The following is an 18,294-nucleotide window of genomic DNA, read 5'->3' as shown; positions in this document are numbered from 1 at the left end:
CCACCCTCGCTCACAACACCATCACCCCGTCATGTCCACCACCCTCTCTCACAACACCATCACCCCATCACGTACACCACCCTCTCTCACAACAACCATCACCCCCCTCACGTACACCACCCTCTCTCACAACACCATCACCCCCATCACGTACACCACCCCTTTCTCAGAAGGCCATCAATTCCACCACCTCCTTCATCCCCGCCACCCTCTCCCACCACCACCACCTCCACCTGCTCCCCATGAACCCTTTTGTAGCTGCTCTATGGTGGTCTCATACCAGCCTGGCATTGGGCAGCTTCCTGGGCATGGGCACGTCCACGATGGGCTGCTCGGCGTGCCGGGGGTAGGCCCGCACCATGCAGTTACTGGGGGGGCTGCCCTTGGGGATGACGGCTGTGATCTTGACCCTCTCACAGCCCTTGACGGAGCAGAAGGCGAAGCTCTCGCGGTCGTTGTGGGCCTTCACCTTGATGAACAACAGGCTACAGGGAAACAGGGAGAGAGAGACGTGGGGGAGGGGTGGGGGTGGGGTTGAACAGAGTCCAGGCTGAGGTTTACAAAGTAAAAGTTATTGAGTTGAGAATTTGAGTTTACTTATATTTGTTTGTAGAACGGATTGTTCTACAATCAATACTAACAATACTAGATTGTATTTAAAAGAAAAACAATGCATTTTTCCTTTGACGGCTTTATGTGGGGTTCAGGAACGGTTCGCTACTGGCAAGCACTTGATGTTGTTTTGCACAAAAAGCGCCTGATAAGTTCGATTTGATGAGTATGCCACATTGCAATACTTTTTTTTTTGGCCAAGAACATATGTTTCATCAAAGCTTGAAATTGTTTTGTCAAGTTGCCTATGGATCCCTCTGGGATTGAAGCTATGAGAAAAAAGAGGCAGGCAGGCAGGCAAAAATATAGACAGACAGACAGATTGAGAGGCCTGCCTTTCTTCCTCATAAATTCTCAGAGCGATCGACAGGCAACATTTTAAGAAAATTTCAAACTTTAACAAAACAAAAAAACTTGTTAAAGCTTCTTATATATTTTGGCAATGGAAAAAAAAGATTGCAATGAGGCTAACTGAAAGTCAAAGTCAAAGTCAAAGTCACAAAGTCACTCTAACTAAGAGCTTTTTGTGCTAAAACAATCCAGACATACAGGCAGACAGGTGTTCTCACCCTGTGTCTGGCTCCAGGTAGTAGTAGCCTCTGGACAGGTGGGAGTGGTTGACCTTGTCCCTCTGCATGGTCCTCAGGAACACGCCCGTCTTGCGTGTCTCCTTGGACAGGCGGTTGTGGATGTCGGAGAGGATGGTGAACGTGGTGCCTTGTGGGTAGCAGAAGCCCACGTTGATCCAGTCATTCCTGGAAACCGTGCAAGTTCAATCAATCACTCATTCAGAACAAGTACAGCGTTGGTGACTGTATTACCTACATTAATAATTTACTTTAATTGAACCTATGGCACCTATAATAAGAATAAGTTTGATTTTGAAATATAATACATTAATACTAATGGGAAATAATAATTATTACCTTAATCCTATGAATACTCACTCAATTAGTTATACCATAAAAAAACATTATTATTCAAGGAATTTGATTATTGAACTAATCAGTAGGTAAAGTGTCTGAATTCGATTGATTTCATGTAGCATTGAAATGTTTCCGAATTAATCGAAAATTATTCGATTTTCTGTGCTTGTTAAAACAAACATCGTTTTTCTTACAGCAGTTCAACAGTTTTGCTTGCTTTTCCTATATTTGACCAGTAGGTGGCGACAGAGATGCATTTAATATTCTCTCGATCTTTTGGAGCACAGAGGCATAGTCACATTATGCTGCTGTTAAACTGAGACATGGCCTGCCATGCCAGGGTGGGCTGAGGTCACAGTGACTAGTGAAAGGGCGTGAGATGTCTGTCTGTGTTTAGCAAATTATAAAGTAGGGAGCCACAAAACAGCCCGTGTTGGAAGAGAATGTTGGGCGTTGAGTGCAAAGTGACAGAAAGTATTTCTGTGGTGCATTATGTCAAAATAGTAATTAAGTTGAGCATCAGCACAGGGCTATACTGACACTAAATTGACCGGACCTTATCTGAAGGACAAGGCTGCTTACCATTGAATTTATCCAATGAATTTATCCATCGGGGGACTCACAGTGAATTTTCACATTCTGTTTCTCTAACTGCCCTTTATTGGTATGTGCCAGGGCTCCAACTGATTAGGCTTGGCCACATGGCCCTTTATGACATCCTGAGGAGGTGCATCGATAGCTTACCATCTGATTAACCAATACTATGGTTTTATTGGGGAGGGGGGCAGAGCTGTTCTCAGCATCCTGACAACACTGTATAAGAAGCCCTTGCTTTTGCCAATGCATTGGACTTCTACCTGCAGAGCTCTTGGAGAGACGCAGGGCGGACTCCCATCTGAGATCTTGGATTGTTGTATTGTTGTATGCTGTTTTAGGTTTTATTACTTGATTAAATTTGCCTAATTGTTATAAGTTCGGATGACTCTTTATTCTTAACAGTTTATACAGAAACGATTGACGTAGTCCAAAAATTCCCACCACACGGCCTATCCTGGTCAGACTATCCTGTCTTTTGAATCAAACTGTCGGCCTATCCTGGTTGGACTATCTTGTCTTCTAACCAAACGGTCAACCTATCTTGGTCTGACTATCCTGTCTTTTAAATAACATCGGCCTATCCTGGTTGCACTATCCTGTCTTTCAAAACAAACGATCACCCCCTTTCCAATGCATGATCTCCGACCTGTTGAAGTTGATGAGCCAGACGGTGACCTCCGCGGGCGCAGGCTGGTCCCAGTGGACCGTGTAGCCCTTGGCCAGCGTGATGACAGGCTGGAACTGCTGGTAGTGCTTCCTCTTGCCCAGCGCGCCCTCCAGGGCCAGCGGGCGGTCCGGGTACTCGTTCTTCACCATCAGCATGTTGAGGTTGGCCGGGTTGCGGGTCTGGATGTAGATCTAGAACCACACCATAGCACAGCGTATCATTAAGACATCCTTCTATCCTTGTGTCCAACGCTGTAGCCCATCAACGCCCAGATCAACCGCTATGAATATTTAATAGAGGAATACATGTTGATTTGTGGAAGTTGCGGTTTGCCGTCTGAAAGTGCAGCCCACAGACCACAAGGCTGTATGACAGCGTTTCATAATACAGAACACTAAAATAATGCCCATGTGGGAAACAAGATATTTGTAATGTGCAAGTATGGTTAGTTAGAACTTTATTCAGTGATTCAGTTGGTTATGAAGTGAGCTTTTTTCTTCCTTGCAGCCGCTTAACACAAGAGGTCTTTGGTTCTGTGGGGTGTCGGTATGTGTGGCATTTGATAAAGCACTATAAAGCCAACCTTCTTCTACTCATGAAGTAATTTGAAGGTTAATCTATCAACAGTAGGACTAACCCAACACTAAAATTCAACCACATGGATGAGACAAAACCAAATGCAATCTCAGCCAATCAGAGAGAAGCAAGGTTCGTTGGCGTGCCTAACATTCTGAGACGCAGTTTAATAAGTAAACCAAACACAAAAAATGAAGTGTTTGGTGAATGGAATCCCTAGATACAAGTTCACTCATGGTGAACTTGTATTTCACTTAATTAATTAAATCACAAAGGTCAGTGTCATTGAAACACTGAGTCTCAGTCTAAAACATTAAATACAAAATAATTCATAATTTGAGGTGAGGAGAGAAAACAGGAAAGGTGGAGTCATCTGTGTGTACGTCGGATGCAGTTTGGTACGCTTTTGTTTCAATTGTAATATGTCTTGATGCGCTTAACAATGCCATTTTAATTGATTGCTTCACCCTTTGAAGAAGTATTCTCTGGGCTACATTTAACTGCCATCTGTACAATTAGCACACATAGCTTTAAAATTATTCAGCCAGTGTTTTAACATCCCGTAGGCATCCACTGTCATTTTATTTCCAGTTTGCATGCTGGCAATAAAATCATTTGGCTTTAGCAAACGCTTTTGTTTGACCCAAGGGTAATGTATCCTAGTCTGTTGTGCTGGTAAGCGATGACATCTGACATCCATGAGAGGTAGCTTGGAATCATACCGGTTAGAAATGTCGCTTGTGATAATTGGATATTAACCGCTCGTAACCCTTATTTCAATAACTTTTTTTTAATTGCATGAGCTAAAAGCCCATGCCGCCTTCCCGTTTGTGTTACCTCCGGCTGGTCGATAAGCTCTGCAGCCATAAATTAACTCGCCATGCCTTTTGATGAGTTTCTATGCTTAGGTTTTGCCTTCTTTTCCATTGACGTAGTACTGTATTTATTTACGCCACATAATATATTCGGACAAGCAGTACCAATATGTTTTGGGAATTCAACAGTTTTTTCAACTGAGCGATGCCGAGAGCTAGATCTGTGTGCATATGCGTGTGATGTGTGTTTGTGTGTGCATTAGGGCGAGTGTGTGCACATGTGTGTATGTGTTCCTAGGCGTTACTGCAAGTGTGTGCATGTGTATTAATCCATATTTTCTTATGAATGTGTCTATGTGCATATGCATTAGTCAGTGCATGTGTGTATGCATTAACACGCTGTCTGTGTGTGTGTGTGTGTATGTGTGCATGTGCGTGTGTGTATGCATGTGCATGTGTGTGTGCGTGTGTGTGTGTGTGTGTATGTATGTGTGTGTGTGTGTGTGTGTGTGTGCATGTGTCTGTGTGCGCGTATGCATGTGTGTGTGTGTGTGTGTGTGTTGGCGTGCTCCTCCCTCACCTGGGCATAGTGGCCGCTGCAGATGGCCGCCCTCCAGTCAGGCACGTCGATGCAGTCGGGGTGGCGCAGCAGCCAGTTGTCTTCCTTCACCAGGAAGGCCCCGGGGTACTCGCTGACCGAGCCGTCCACGTCGTGGAAGATGGTGGTCTTGTCTCCGTCCATCTGCATCTTGCTGAACCAGGGACCGGGCTCGCCGAAAAACACCCGTGATGTGATCTGTCAGAGGTAAGGACGGAGGGGGGCGTGTGAGGGGGGGAGTCCATCATCATTCTAGTCATTCCTTTCCACATTTTTTCCCCCTTCTTTCCTGTCTCCTCTCCCTCTCCTTCCCTCTCCCCTTCTGTCCTCCCGTCCCTATTTACTCCATCTATCCCTCCCTCTGTTGTTCCATCGTTCCCTACCTCCTGTTCCTCTCACTCCCTACCTCACTTCTCCATTTCCTCCCTCCCTCCCTCCCTAAGCCGATTGAGGACACACTCACCGGCACGTTGTCGAAGGTGATGTCTGTGACGTTGTTGTTGGGGCAGCTCTGCCACGAGTTGTTGAGTCTGAAGCCGAAGGCGCTGGTGTGTCGTCCCTCCAGCGCTACATACTTCCGGAACGTGCAGTTCTGGACTTTAATGGGGCCGTCGTAGATCTGCATGCCTCGGATGGGGAAATCGCTGCAGGACACACACACACACACACACACACACACGCAGGAATGAAGAACAATATACACTTTAAAATATTAATAATAAAAGGGCTTTCTTTCAGCAGTTTGGAAAAGACTGCACACTCGAGCTTGGTCTCTCTCTCTCTCTGTCTCTCTCCTCCTCTCTCCTCAAGTGTCTCTGAAGGAGTGCCTCTCAAAGTTCACAGCCTGCAGCCAGACACGGCTGGTGGGAGGGATATGGACCAGCAGGTGTGCTGAACAGTCACAGTTCATCGAGACAACCCCAAGCAGGTCAGACAGCCACTGGTTAGGATACATGAAACAACACCAGAACGTTTGCTATTCAGTCGAGACATTGCACCAGTATTTTTCGGTTGGGTTGTGCCAAGCAGGCAGGAGATGATAGCTTTCCTGAACACATTCCAGTTCCCTGATTTGTAAACACTCTCTCTCTCTCTCTCTCTCTCTCTCTCCCAGAAGGGAAACAGAATGCAGCCAAGAGAGGAGAAAGGTGAGTGTGGGGAAAAGTTTCCTGAGTTTCTATGCAAAAAAATCTGCATTAATGTTCTTAAAAGATTGCAGTATTGTGCAATATGTGCATTTCAATAACCTAAATCACAAAAGAACGTTCAGATATGAACCAAGTCTGTGCTACAGCCATTGTCCTTTTTTGTCGCACAATCGCACAGGCACACACACGCCTGGCACACACACACACACACACACTCATTATCCTCAAGCAGCCCCAAAGAGCCATTTCACTCGTGCTGTGATGGAAAAGAGACAGCTGACTGAGTATGATTCACTTTTAAGAGTGATACAAGTCCAACCACGCAGATCACAGAACACTTGCAATCGCTGTTGCTGTATGGTTGGAATTGCCACCAGGTGATTTCAATCACCATGGGTTGCACACAAATAACCAGCCTCTTGTCATGTCCTCAGCAGTGAGCAATTACAATATTTCTTCTCCCAAACACCTGTCCTTAAGGTTCTGCTCCCAGCATGTTTGTTCCTTTTTAAAATGCCTGTCTAGTATCTCTCTCTGTCAGGCTCATTTCTATTGTCTTTTCTATGTGTTTTCTCCTAAAAAAAAATATTTTCCCAAATACTTTGTCCATCTCCTCATAGTTTCCACTCATTCACTCACTTAACGCTTTTGATTTAAAAACACCTAATTGTATTACTGATCAGTAAATGTCATGTTATTATTTCATTTGGTAATGAAATTGCAGAATAACTAGAAGTTCTCTGTCTCTGTTTCTGTACTAGAGTCAAAGACACCTCAAGAGGCTCTCGCTGTCCGGTGAATGTAAAATTGGTATAATTAGCCAAGCATCTTGCTAAGTGTTTTCACTTCTCCACAGCGGTTTGGAGAAGAATGTGCTTATCTTCAAACATTGCACCATGCAGGAGAAAGTATGTATTGGCTGCGGCCCGGTGTTTACAGTATCTCTCTCTCTCTCTCTCTCGTGGTGGTGGTGTAGCGGGCGTCCCAGGGACTCATCAACAGTTCCTCACCTTTAAACTACTCTCTGGTCAGATCTCCTCCCCACTAACTAACTCTTGTTTCTGGGGGTCAGGCCGAGTGCATGTTGTTGGTGACCGATACACTGAAACTGAGACAGCTTATGCACTCCCTTTACCCTTTCTACCAGCACATTGTGGAAACCAATATCTTACATTGTTAACGTGAGAAAAATGTGTTGTAACTGGAGTTTTTCTTAGCTTAGTTTTTCTTTACACATTTCTATTGGCTGGAAATAAACTAATATATAGTATATTATTATTATTATTATTATTATTATTATTATAAATAATAATAATATAGACGGTAGCCCACTCTTCCTTTGCAGTGTCTTTCTTGTACTGTCCTTCAACATTCAGCTTTCACCAGGGAGACAACCGGATTGGCCGGATGTACTCAAGCGAAATGCGAGGGGGAGGGGCCGGTAAGACGTCCAATTGCTGGTCTTGCCTCGGGGCAACAGGGCGGGACCATGTAACGCGGTGACCACTCACAGTCCACGGGTCCTTAAGGTTCTGCTCCCAGCATGTTTGTTCCTTTTTAAAATGCCTGTCTAGTATCTCTCTCTGTCAGGCTCTTTTCTATTGTCTTTTATATGTGTTCTATTGTCTTTTCTATGTGTTTTCTCCTAAAAAAAACTATTTTCCCAAATACTTTGTCCATCTCCTCATAGTTTCCACTCATTCACTCACTTAACGCTTTTGATTTAAAAACACCTAATTGTATTACTGATCAGTAAATGTCATGTTATGATTTCATTTGGTAATGAAATTGCAGAATAACTAGAAGTTCTCTGTCTCTGTTTCTGTACTAGAGTCAAAGACACCTCAAGAGGCTCTCGCTGTCCGGTGAACGTAAAATTGGTATAATTAGCCAAGCATCTTGCTAAGTGTTTTCACTTCTCCACAGCGGTTTGGAGAAGAATGTGCTTATCTTCAAACATTGCACCATGCAGGAGAAAGTATGTATTGGCTGCGGCCCGGTGTTTACAGTATCTCTCTCTCTCTCTCTCTCGTGGTGGTGGTGTAGCGGGCGTCCCAGGGACTCATCAACAGTTCCTCACCTTTAAACTACTCTCTGGTCAGATCTCCTCCCCACTAACTAACTCTTGTTTCTGGGGGTCAGGCCGAGTGCATGTTGTTGGTGACCGATACACTGAAACGGAGACAGCTTATGCACTCCCTTTACCCTTTCTACCAGCACATTGTGGAAACCAATATCTTACATTGTTAACGTGAGAAAAATGTGTTGTAACTGGAGTTTTTCTTAGCTTAGTTTTTCTTTACACATTTCTATTGGCTGGAAATAAACTAATATATAGTATATTATTATTATTATTATTATTATTATTATTATTATAAATAATAATAATATAGACGGTAGCCCACTCTTCCTTTGCAGTGTCTTTCTTGTACTGTCCTTCAACATTCAGCTTTCACCAGGGAGACAACCGGATTGGCCGGATGTACTCAAGCGAAATGCGAGGGGTCTGCTGGTCTTGCCTCGGGGCAACAGGGCGGGACCATGTAACGCGGTGACCACTCACAGTCCACGGGGCATGGTTCGGCCGCTCAGGTCCGCCCCTCCGGTGCCCCAGACACGATTGTCTGGCTCGGCTGTGCCGTGGTTGTCGCTCTCCCCGACAAACAGCGTGTTCTTCACTTCCTGTCGGGATCCGTCGTCGTCTGGGAACGTCCCCCCGCTGCAGAGACGAGAGGGTCGATGGTCAGGTGGGGTCAGGTTCAGCAGTAGCTTCTCTACCTCTTATTACTTACTTTATTATAATATATATATATATATATATATATATATATATATATATATATATAATTATATATAATTATTATTATTTATTACTGTGATCTACACTGCTACTTACTTTTTATTTATTTTTTTTACATATTTTTACATACATGCATATATTTTTACATATCTTTATTTACTTTATCTTGTATTGTTGCTGCTATGTGACTGTTGAGGAACCAAGCCTAAGAATTTTACTCTATTTATTTATTATGTACAATAAGATAGTCATAAAAGTAACTCTGAATCTGTAGCTTCTTATCGTTAATGAGATGCAGACAAGGCCTGTCTGGCTCAGAGTATGGGCCAACATCATTGTTGCTTATTCTATTGTAGGAAGGAAAATGGTTTTAGAATTGCTGTGGGAGTTATGTATTGGATGTATTGAATTGACTTGGGTCAACTTGAGTGCCTCATTGCTATTCTGTTATGTTTGCTGTCTGTCTGAATTTTCACATAAGATGTGTATATACAGGTGTATATGTTTGAACTCTCTATCGGTATTTCAGTAACGATTTTAGTTTTCTTTCTCAGGAAAACGCTTTGCTTTTGTACCCCATGCCAATTCCTGCCCTGATGACATTTCGACTCATAGAAAGTATTTTGTCCTCTCTTCCTGAAACCACATTCTGTCCCAATGGAACCAGAGCACAGCCTTATCCGGATCCAATTATCATCGCAGGCCCACTGCAACCAGCCAATACAAACAAGAGTCAGAACACAGAAATACAACACTGATGAATGGCTGGGGGGAGCTGGGAGGTTCTTACCTGGCCAGAGTGAGACCAATGCCATTATCAGCAAACCTAAACAGAAAGGAGAGGGTTGTTTGGTTAATAGAGGGGTTAAGAGAGTAATACAATGTGTGAGAGAAAGAGAGAGACAGAGAAAGACAGAGAAAAATAGAGAGAGAGGGAGATTTCCTCCCTCATACATTGGGGTGACAAATGTCACTTTCTCAGCCTACACTCAGGAATAGCTACAAACACACACATGTGAATGGAACACATATTGTGCAGCACAGAGAGCGAGGGTATGCGAGAGACAGCGAGATGGAGAGAGGGCATTTGAAAAATGGCATTCAATGGCATTTGAAAAAGTTATCCCAAAGGAACAAATCCCTAAGGTTTTGTAATAATGTTGCATGTTCAAAGACATGCCCACACTCGCTATCTACCTGAAACAACAACAACCTGAAAAACAACAATATAGAATTTTGGAATATTCTATTTTGGAAAGAAACATACTACGGTTCTATATCGTTCAATAGTTATACAGTTGCATCATTGTTTCTATGCAGGATAGAAAAAGGTTTTTGTCAATGACCTGCAGAAGGTGGATCACTTGAGATAGTGAATTCCACTAACAGACCAGGACAGACTTTTTATGCACCAAGGAGGGGAACAAATATCAATATAAGAAACTCATATTGAGTTGTGACATTGAAATAACTTTGTGATTGGCAGCTGAAGGTCAGCGAGCGAGATTGGGGGAGAATATTTTAGTTTTCTATGAAACCAACTTTTCTGTGTCCTCCCTAGTCCCTTAACTTCTCCCCCCCTGCCTGCTAATGTACACGAAAACAAACAACCCATGTACACAGCTTCCCCTGCTATATGTGGAGCCGAGGGGGGTTGGCTCAATAATTAACACTAATTACGGGGTACGCATCACTTGAACGAGGCAGAAACCCTAAACACACACCGTATATCAATTTCCATACAGCATCTGATTATGGAACCTCTCTTCGCACACTACTTAGTACACTTAGTATGCAAAGTATACTCAGTAAATGTACCGGGTTCAGTCCCAATTGTCAGCTCGTTCCAGCTCGTTCCTTGAGCGAGACGACTGAACCACCTGCCTATCCTTCAGGACCTGCGTCTGGATTTACCTGAATACGTCTGCTAAATGACAAAGCAGTAAAAAGCCTTGTTTATTTACTCGTTTATGTGGACTCTGAAATGCTGATACTAACAACTTCCCTGATATTTTGATTACCCAGCCTGTTATCCACCTATGGATGCCAACCTCGTGCAAGCAGACCCGGGAGATGTACAGCTATTCTGGGTTTACTTGGGCATGTCAGTTTAGACAAGAGAGAGAGCTCATCGGGCAAAATAGTGTAAAATACTGAAAATCTTTCACACGGGTGGAGACCACTATGCAGTCTGTTTGATCCAGTGTGGCAGGGCCTCGACATAAGCGATAACAGCTATTTGATCACAGTGTCTATACTGCTGCACTGGAATAACTGAGTGCAGCCCAATCCTGATGCAATATGCTGCCTGTGATTCCCCTGCTATGACATCTATGCAATGTCATTGATATATTTAGACACACTGTCAACCGTTCTCTTCTTGCATCACTTGTTCCCTGGTGGGTGACACGCCTTTTGAGTCTGAAAATGTTCCGCAGGCTCACGCTATCAGTAAAGTAAACGTAACGTCCATTACGTTAAAATAGCTGCACCCCAACATATAATGCTTGTTGTAGGCTATTCGTAGTTATCGAAATTGCATGATTATAACGTTTTTATTTTCATTTTGCCATCTATCATAGCAATATAAGTAGCTAGTATTTATGTGAGAGACGGGAAAAACAACCGATAAATCCCAAAACCGTACTTATTCACTTTTCGGTCGTGACATTTCATTGTATGTGGGTGAATCCCAGAGCATTTGCGCCATCACGAATAGCAGCATATAACGGCTGATGTGTCAGCTATATCTGCTCCAACCCGATGGCTGTAGCAGAGGCAGGGCAACATCCCATTCATCAAACTGCCACTTACTGATAAATCTATATTTGCATCACTTAATTTGCCCTTCCATTCATCCATCATCCGTGCATCCACCCATCTGTTCATGTATCCACCCATGAACCCATTCATCCATCCATCGATTCCCTCCACCCTCTGGATCAGACCATGCATGTTGTGCTTACTGGCATTCATCCAGCCACACGTCCCCTCCGCGGAGCCAGGCCCCGTGGTCCTGGTTCTTGTAGGCCACAAAGTGGTGGATGAGAGCGGGCACTCGGGGCTTGAAGGGGTCCGCATCCTCGTGAGGGCCGTACCTGGACGGCCAGCCAGCAGAGGAGAGACAGACAGAGGGAGAGGCAAAAGGGAATGATCGCTGAGGACCCGGTGGTAGCAGAAAGCCGGTTGGTTTGAAACTCACATCTGGTCTTCGTTCGTTACGGCGGTCAGCACCCCATCACTGTAGATATTACTTTTATAAACTAAATTTAAAATATTTTGCCTGAATGGAATTCTTTATCGAATGTCAATCATGGCACCTGTATGTTTGTATGTCAATCATGGCACCCATTGCACTTCTCAAGATTTCTCCTTGCTAATTAAGGGAGTTTTTTCTTGCTCTCTGGGGGGCTAGGTCAGGGGGGGTGTCAGTAATATATGGCCTGTTAAGCCCTTTGAGACTGTACCTGTGGTTAAGGGCTATAAAAAATACACTTGGAATGGCATGAAGCCAGTTTCTCTGAGATAGTGAGGGGCATGTGGGCTGGGAGGAGAGGGCGGAGTGGGGGGCGATGTGTGCAGAGTTCAGACGATGCTGGGTGGTCTCAAGGTCGAGAAACTGACCTGGCTCCCACCAGAGAGAGATAGGGCCTCTTGTCCTTGTCGTTGGCCTTTGTGGTCTTCACTCCATTATCCAATATCATCCCGGCCTGGTGATGAAAACACAAACCAAACATTTATTTATGTTTATTTCCTCTGACGCCGCGGCGCGCCGAGTAGCACAGACTTAATTACGCCGGCGCCACTTCTCGACTGTAAAACCAATTTGATTTGTGAGAAAGTGACAAGATGTGTTTCTCATTTACGCACGTGTGGTCGGGCCATCAGCACAAAAACAACTGCAGGAATTCCGACACTCAGAAAACATATTTGTGTACAATATGGACGACGCCAGCAGCCGAAGTCCCAACTGTCTGAACCAGGACGTCCAGTATGGGCCCGACTGGGCGCCACGGGACAAACACATGACACCATTGGGAGCCTGACATGAGTGATGGCATCTATTAGGCGGACGACAAATAATATATATATATCTACTGGGCAAAGAGGAGGAAACAATATGGAGTGATTCCCCCCCCCCCCCCCCACCCCAAAATCCACTCTTTTTCAAGGGCCGATTCTCCCAGTATCTCCTCAGGGAGTCACTGGTGGAATTGGGGCGAGTGAGATTGTAAGTGATAAGCGGAATACTTTCCCTCTCCGCAAGCCCCTAATAAATCTTACTCTTTTCTGGTATGTCTGGCTCGCACTCACACTCTATCTCACTCTTGCTTTCTTTTTGAACTCAAGTCCAATTTGTTCCTTTTAATTTGAGTGATGACGTCCAATCGCCAGCCTCAGCTATGTTGCCACGCTCATCAGTACGACCACTGACCCCTTTCCTTCTTCCTGTCTCCCCCCCCCTCTCTCCGTCTCATTTTATCTCCCTCTGTCTCCATCTGTATCTCCATGTACCTCCCTATGTCCTCATCTCCCTGTTCTCCTCCATAAATCCTCTGTCCTCCCGTCCTCCCTCATTCTATCCCTGTCCTGCTCCCTGTCTCCCCCATCTCCCTGTCCTCCCCCTGTCCTCCCCTCTGTCTCCCTGTCGTCATCCCTCTCTCTTCCGCCTCCTTCTTCTCCTTCATCACCCCATGACAGCCCCAAAAAAACTGCTAATGGCTTAAAAAGGATATTGCATGAGATTAGCTTTTTACTTTTTTTTTACTTCACAACATAACGGATCTAGGGAATCTGGTGCAATATTGTATAATTCTTAAAAAGTGTGTATTCTTGTCTTACCAATCTGACGAGGTGTGTGTGTGTGTGTGTTTTTGTTTATATGTGTGAGGACATATACTTTGACCGGGGGAACACAGAATTCTTCAATGTCTAAAGCAAAGTAACAGCGGACCCAATGTCCTTCCAGTTCAGTGAAAGATAATTTCACTGTTGCACGGCATCGTGTCTTTCTCTCGCCTCGCCCTTATCTCACCGGGACTGGAGGATGAATCACGCCAATTTGAACTCACCACTCACACACACTCACACTCACACACACACACACACACACACACACACACACAGATGCAAGGGGGAGGGGCTCACCCGGTAGTTGGAGTGGGCCCTGTTGTTGATGAACTGGCCCATAGGCGTGTGCTCCGTGCGTCCAGGGAAGTACATGCCCTCAGATGGCCCCGTGGGAACGTGGTGGAAAAGGTACCAGAATCCAGTTTCCTGCACAAAACACACACACACACACACACACACACACACACACACACACACACATATAAACAACCACACAAGCATAACCACACACACACACACACACACACATATCACCTGCATGCACATGACAAACCTATCTGTGACCACTGTTGTGCTGTAGCCACATGTCCACCGCTGTATTCCCTCTAAATCCAAGTCTGTCTGAATTCTCCAGTTGACAATGGGAGCATTCTCATAGTAAAATTTTCCCTCTATCATGGTGTATGGAGACAGAAACACCACCACCACCACCACCACCACCATATCATCACCCCAAGCACCACCACCCCATCAACAGCCTCACCCCAAGCTATCTTTTGTCTGACTCAGAAGCTAATGGAAGCATACAGCCATTAATCTCTGACCCAAAGGTGCGTTGATGAAACAGGCGAGGGAAAGAGACAGAGAAAGAGGGAGACGGAGACGGGGAGAGAGAGGGAGAGAGAGAGCGAGGGAGAGGGAGGGGGAGAGACAGATATACTGACCTCTGAGCCTGCAGCAGCACAGTTGATGAGGTTGTTATTGGGGTTGGCGATCCAGAAAGTTGAAGTTGCACTGTGAGAGAGAGAGAGAGAGAGAGAGAGAGAGAGAGAGAGAGAGAGAGAGAGAGAGAGAGAGAGAGAGGAAGGTTGAATGAAAAGTAAAAAGTTGTTTTAACATTTCGCAAGCATGCCTTGCCCTACATTTTCTCTTTTCCTTTCCCCCTCCCCTCACTTCCTCTCCTTCCCAGCAAACAGAACCTGAATACCAAGGACTGCCGGACACACACTTCCAGTGTGTAGAGCCGGGAGCATCCATCCCGTTCAGAAACAGACTAACAAGGCAGAGCTTCACCTCTAACAGTCTCATCCTACTCTGAACATACATGACCATAGGGGTTTCCATTTATTTTAATATTTATTATAACAAATGTCATGGGTGGACATTCAAAAACCCCACACCTGGTCACAGAACCAAACGGTGGAAGAGACACGTTGCTGCTGGCGGTCTGCAGAGCAAGCAACGATGGGACATCTGAGTAGAAACCTTATTTGAGAATGGCGCATTCTATGATTGCATTTGAAGCGGAGCTAAGTTAGCTGGGCAGGCGAGTGCATGGCAGAGATGTACACACAAACACACACACAGACACACACAAACACATACACACACACACACACACACACACACACAGTATATATATATATACAGACAGACAGACAGACAGACACACACACACACACACACACACACACACACACACACACACACACACCAGAGCGTGTGTTTATGTGTGTCTGCATTCAAGGTTTCTGTATTTGAATGAGTGTGTGTGTGTGTGTGTGTGTGTGTGTTAGACAAGTTAGCGAATTGTGTGTTTTTTAATAAGAAGCTTAAGGATTATGAAAAGAAATAAATCACCCTGTGCCTCCTCTTCCATTCTGCTCCACTGTTTGTTTCCTACTTTTCACATGGCTCTGTCTCTCGCTTGCTCTCTCCCTCTTTCTCTCTCTCTCTCTCTGCCCCTGACATTGTTGCTCCCATTATCCATTAATGTTCCATTGCGAGCCCTGAGTTGAACTTTCAACAACTACGTAGACGTGCTATTGTGCACACACACACACACACACACACACACACACACACACACACACACACACACACACACACACACACACACACACACACACACACACACACACACACACGAGGAATGAATGCAGGACACACACACAATCAGCAAATGCACACATCACACACACACACACACTCAAAATGACAAATGCATACATGTATGCACCCACCCACACACACACACACACACACACACATTCACGTGCACACGCAAACACACACACACACACACACGCACTCATGCACACACAAACAGCCACATAAACACAAAGTAAAGAAGCATCATCATGCGCACGTTTATGCAAACATGCAGGTCCCCCCAGACTCCAGTTTGCTCTAAATCTGATATTTAAATATGGAGGTGCCAGCTCTGTTGAAATGTCATTTGCAGTTTCAAAAGAAGGTGCACTTATGTGCTACAGCAGTCTGTCTAGCTGCTCTTCTGGAAGAGTTTTGTGTGTGTGTGAGTGTGAGTGTGTGTGTGTGTGTGTGTGTGTGTGTGTGTGTGTGTGTGTGTGTGTGGGTGCGTATGTGTATGTGTGTGGGTGTGTGTGTGAGTGTGTGTGTGTTTGCCTAACATAATTTCAGAAAAGGTATTAATGCTTGAAAATCGTTTTGCTCATTCCGGGAGGAATACACACACACACACACACACACACACACACACACACACACACACACACACACACACACACACACACACACACACACACACACACACACACACACACACACACACACACACACGTGTGTGTGCATGGTGCTGATGTGCCAAATGTATTTGCCGTTAGTGTTTGCACAAATACAGATTTCAGTCTGCAATTTGTAGCCCTCCCCTCCTCTGGGTTCCATAATGATGTTGCCTCTCTTCTACACAATCCACTGTGCAGGCTACTCTGTTATTTAGTCACTTGGGTTACTTTTTCTCTCGCTAACTACATTCATGCATGCTTAAGACATTCATGGGCTAATGCCATGTACAGTATCATCATACAGTATTTATTTATCATATAGTACTATTTTGCTATCAGTTTTTTTGCACAATATTTCTCCATTGAGAATAATTAAAATGTGACAATTGAGGGGGTGCAGTAGGCGACATCAATGATAAATATGTTTTTGAATTAAACAAATTGAATATAGGCCGACCAACCAAACTTCAAAAAAGCACTTAACGATATGATTACAATAATTTACCATTAATGAACAGTAATGACCATAAACTTACAATGAACTCACAGTTAATTACCAGTTAACTAATGGTCTGGTTATCATTTACTAATGTTCATAGTAACTCAAGTAATGTTGTTCATTTGAGCTACGGTAACCCCTAACCCCTTACATTATGAAATGATTACACCTTACAATACCCTAGTGAACATGAACATGTTGGTCACAGGCCATGTTGTTGACCGATACAAGGAATTGAAATAGAAATCCAAATCGTGGACAGATTGGTACCCCCTGCCACCGACAGCCTGGCACTCCAGGCCGGTTGGCAGTTGTGAGCCGATATGAAACAGTGTACTAGTTAATCCTCAATAAGCTAAATGAGCCGTGGTCGAATGTAATCTGGAATAGCTAGGCGTGCATTGCTCTGATGCTGTCTCTTTCCATTGTTAGACAAACGCATGGTGTTGTCTGGCTGCCACACCTCAACAGGGAAGGGGCTGAGGGCATCCGGGGAAATTAGGTTGACTTCCATTTGCATATCCAGAGATTTTCCGGCAAAAGGGGAGAAGTCAGGATAAAGGTGCAGAGACGATGTTGAGCCACATCCAGCAATCTGTTATTCAGTCTAGAATTGTCTTTTAAGGGTTTAATCTTGATGAGTCTGACTAATTATTATTCATGAGAGAATTATTTTTTTTGTTTATGGGGGTTATATAAAAATAATAATTCTCTCATGAATAATCTCAATGAGCTACGACCTCATATATCCATCTCAATTATGTCTAAGGTGTCCTGAATATATGGATTTAATATATCATTTTCAAGGGATCAAAATAATCTAGATGGGTTGCAGGCAAGCACACAACATACTCACACACATACAATATTATATTGAAGGAATATTTGTGATCTCATGTCCTATTTTTAAACCCCCGTCCATCTGATCTAATATGCACCCAGCCCCCAAGTCTGATACTGGTAATAAATATGAATGGCGTGAATATTGTTCCCGCTCGACTCGGCACTCCCATTCAACACGTTCGGCATATCCCACGGGGAGAAAGACGGGAGAAGGGAGAAACGAAGAAACCGCCGGGGATGAAAGAATAAAAACACGACGAAGCGATTAATCACAGGAACTAATGTCAACATTGTTAGCATAATTACACCCGATGACAACAGAAGGGATTCCTTCGTTAATGGCCGTTAGCGAACAAAGACAATGGGATGTGGAAATGATTACAGAACACGGCGATCCAGGATGTTTAAGCAGAATTTTGTAGGATACTGCATATAGTGCGACTTCACCTTGGATTCAAAGTTAGGGGTTTTACTTGCACACTTGGAAGCAGAGAAGGAGGGAGGGAGAGAGGGAGGGAGGGAGAGAGATGGAGGGAGAGAGAGAGGGAGGGAGAGAGATGGAGGGAGAGAGAGAGGGAGGGAGAGAGGGAGGGAGAG

The 18,294-nt window shown here is 44.5% G+C and overlaps 1 protein-coding gene across 1 annotated transcript in view; it reads right to left on the bottom strand.

The window, feature by feature from the left end:
- cemip (cell migration inducing hyaluronidase 1) overlaps positions 1-18,294 on the bottom strand; it is a gene marked incomplete at its 5' end in the record, with an annotated part of 56,784 nt that overhangs the window by 3,740 nt on the left and 34,750 nt on the right. The window contains 12 exons of the mRNA XM_084476338.1: positions 281-485; positions 1,182-1,367; positions 2,782-2,993; positions 4,774-4,989; positions 5,255-5,435; positions 8,503-8,658; positions 9,530-9,565; positions 11,706-11,837; positions 12,364-12,449; positions 13,888-14,016; positions 14,535-14,604; positions 14,991-15,037. Coding sequence (XP_084332464.1) covers positions 281-485; positions 1,182-1,367; positions 2,782-2,993; positions 4,774-4,989; positions 5,255-5,435; positions 8,503-8,658; positions 9,530-9,565; positions 11,706-11,837; positions 12,364-12,449; positions 13,888-14,016; positions 14,535-14,604; positions 14,991-15,037 — 1,656 coding nt within the window. The remainder of the gene's footprint in view (positions 1-280; positions 486-1,181; positions 1,368-2,781; positions 2,994-4,773; positions 4,990-5,254; positions 5,436-8,502; positions 8,659-9,529; positions 9,566-11,705; positions 11,838-12,363; positions 12,450-13,887; positions 14,017-14,534; positions 14,605-14,990; positions 15,038-18,294) is intronic.

This window comes from Micromesistius poutassou (genome assembly GCF_964030765.1).
Source record: "Micromesistius poutassou genome assembly, chromosome: 12".
Taxonomy (NCBI): domain Eukaryota; kingdom Metazoa; phylum Chordata; class Actinopteri; order Gadiformes; family Gadidae; genus Micromesistius; species Micromesistius poutassou.
Note: the sequence above shows the minus strand (reverse complement) of the source record. Positions and strands in the feature narration are given on the sequence as shown.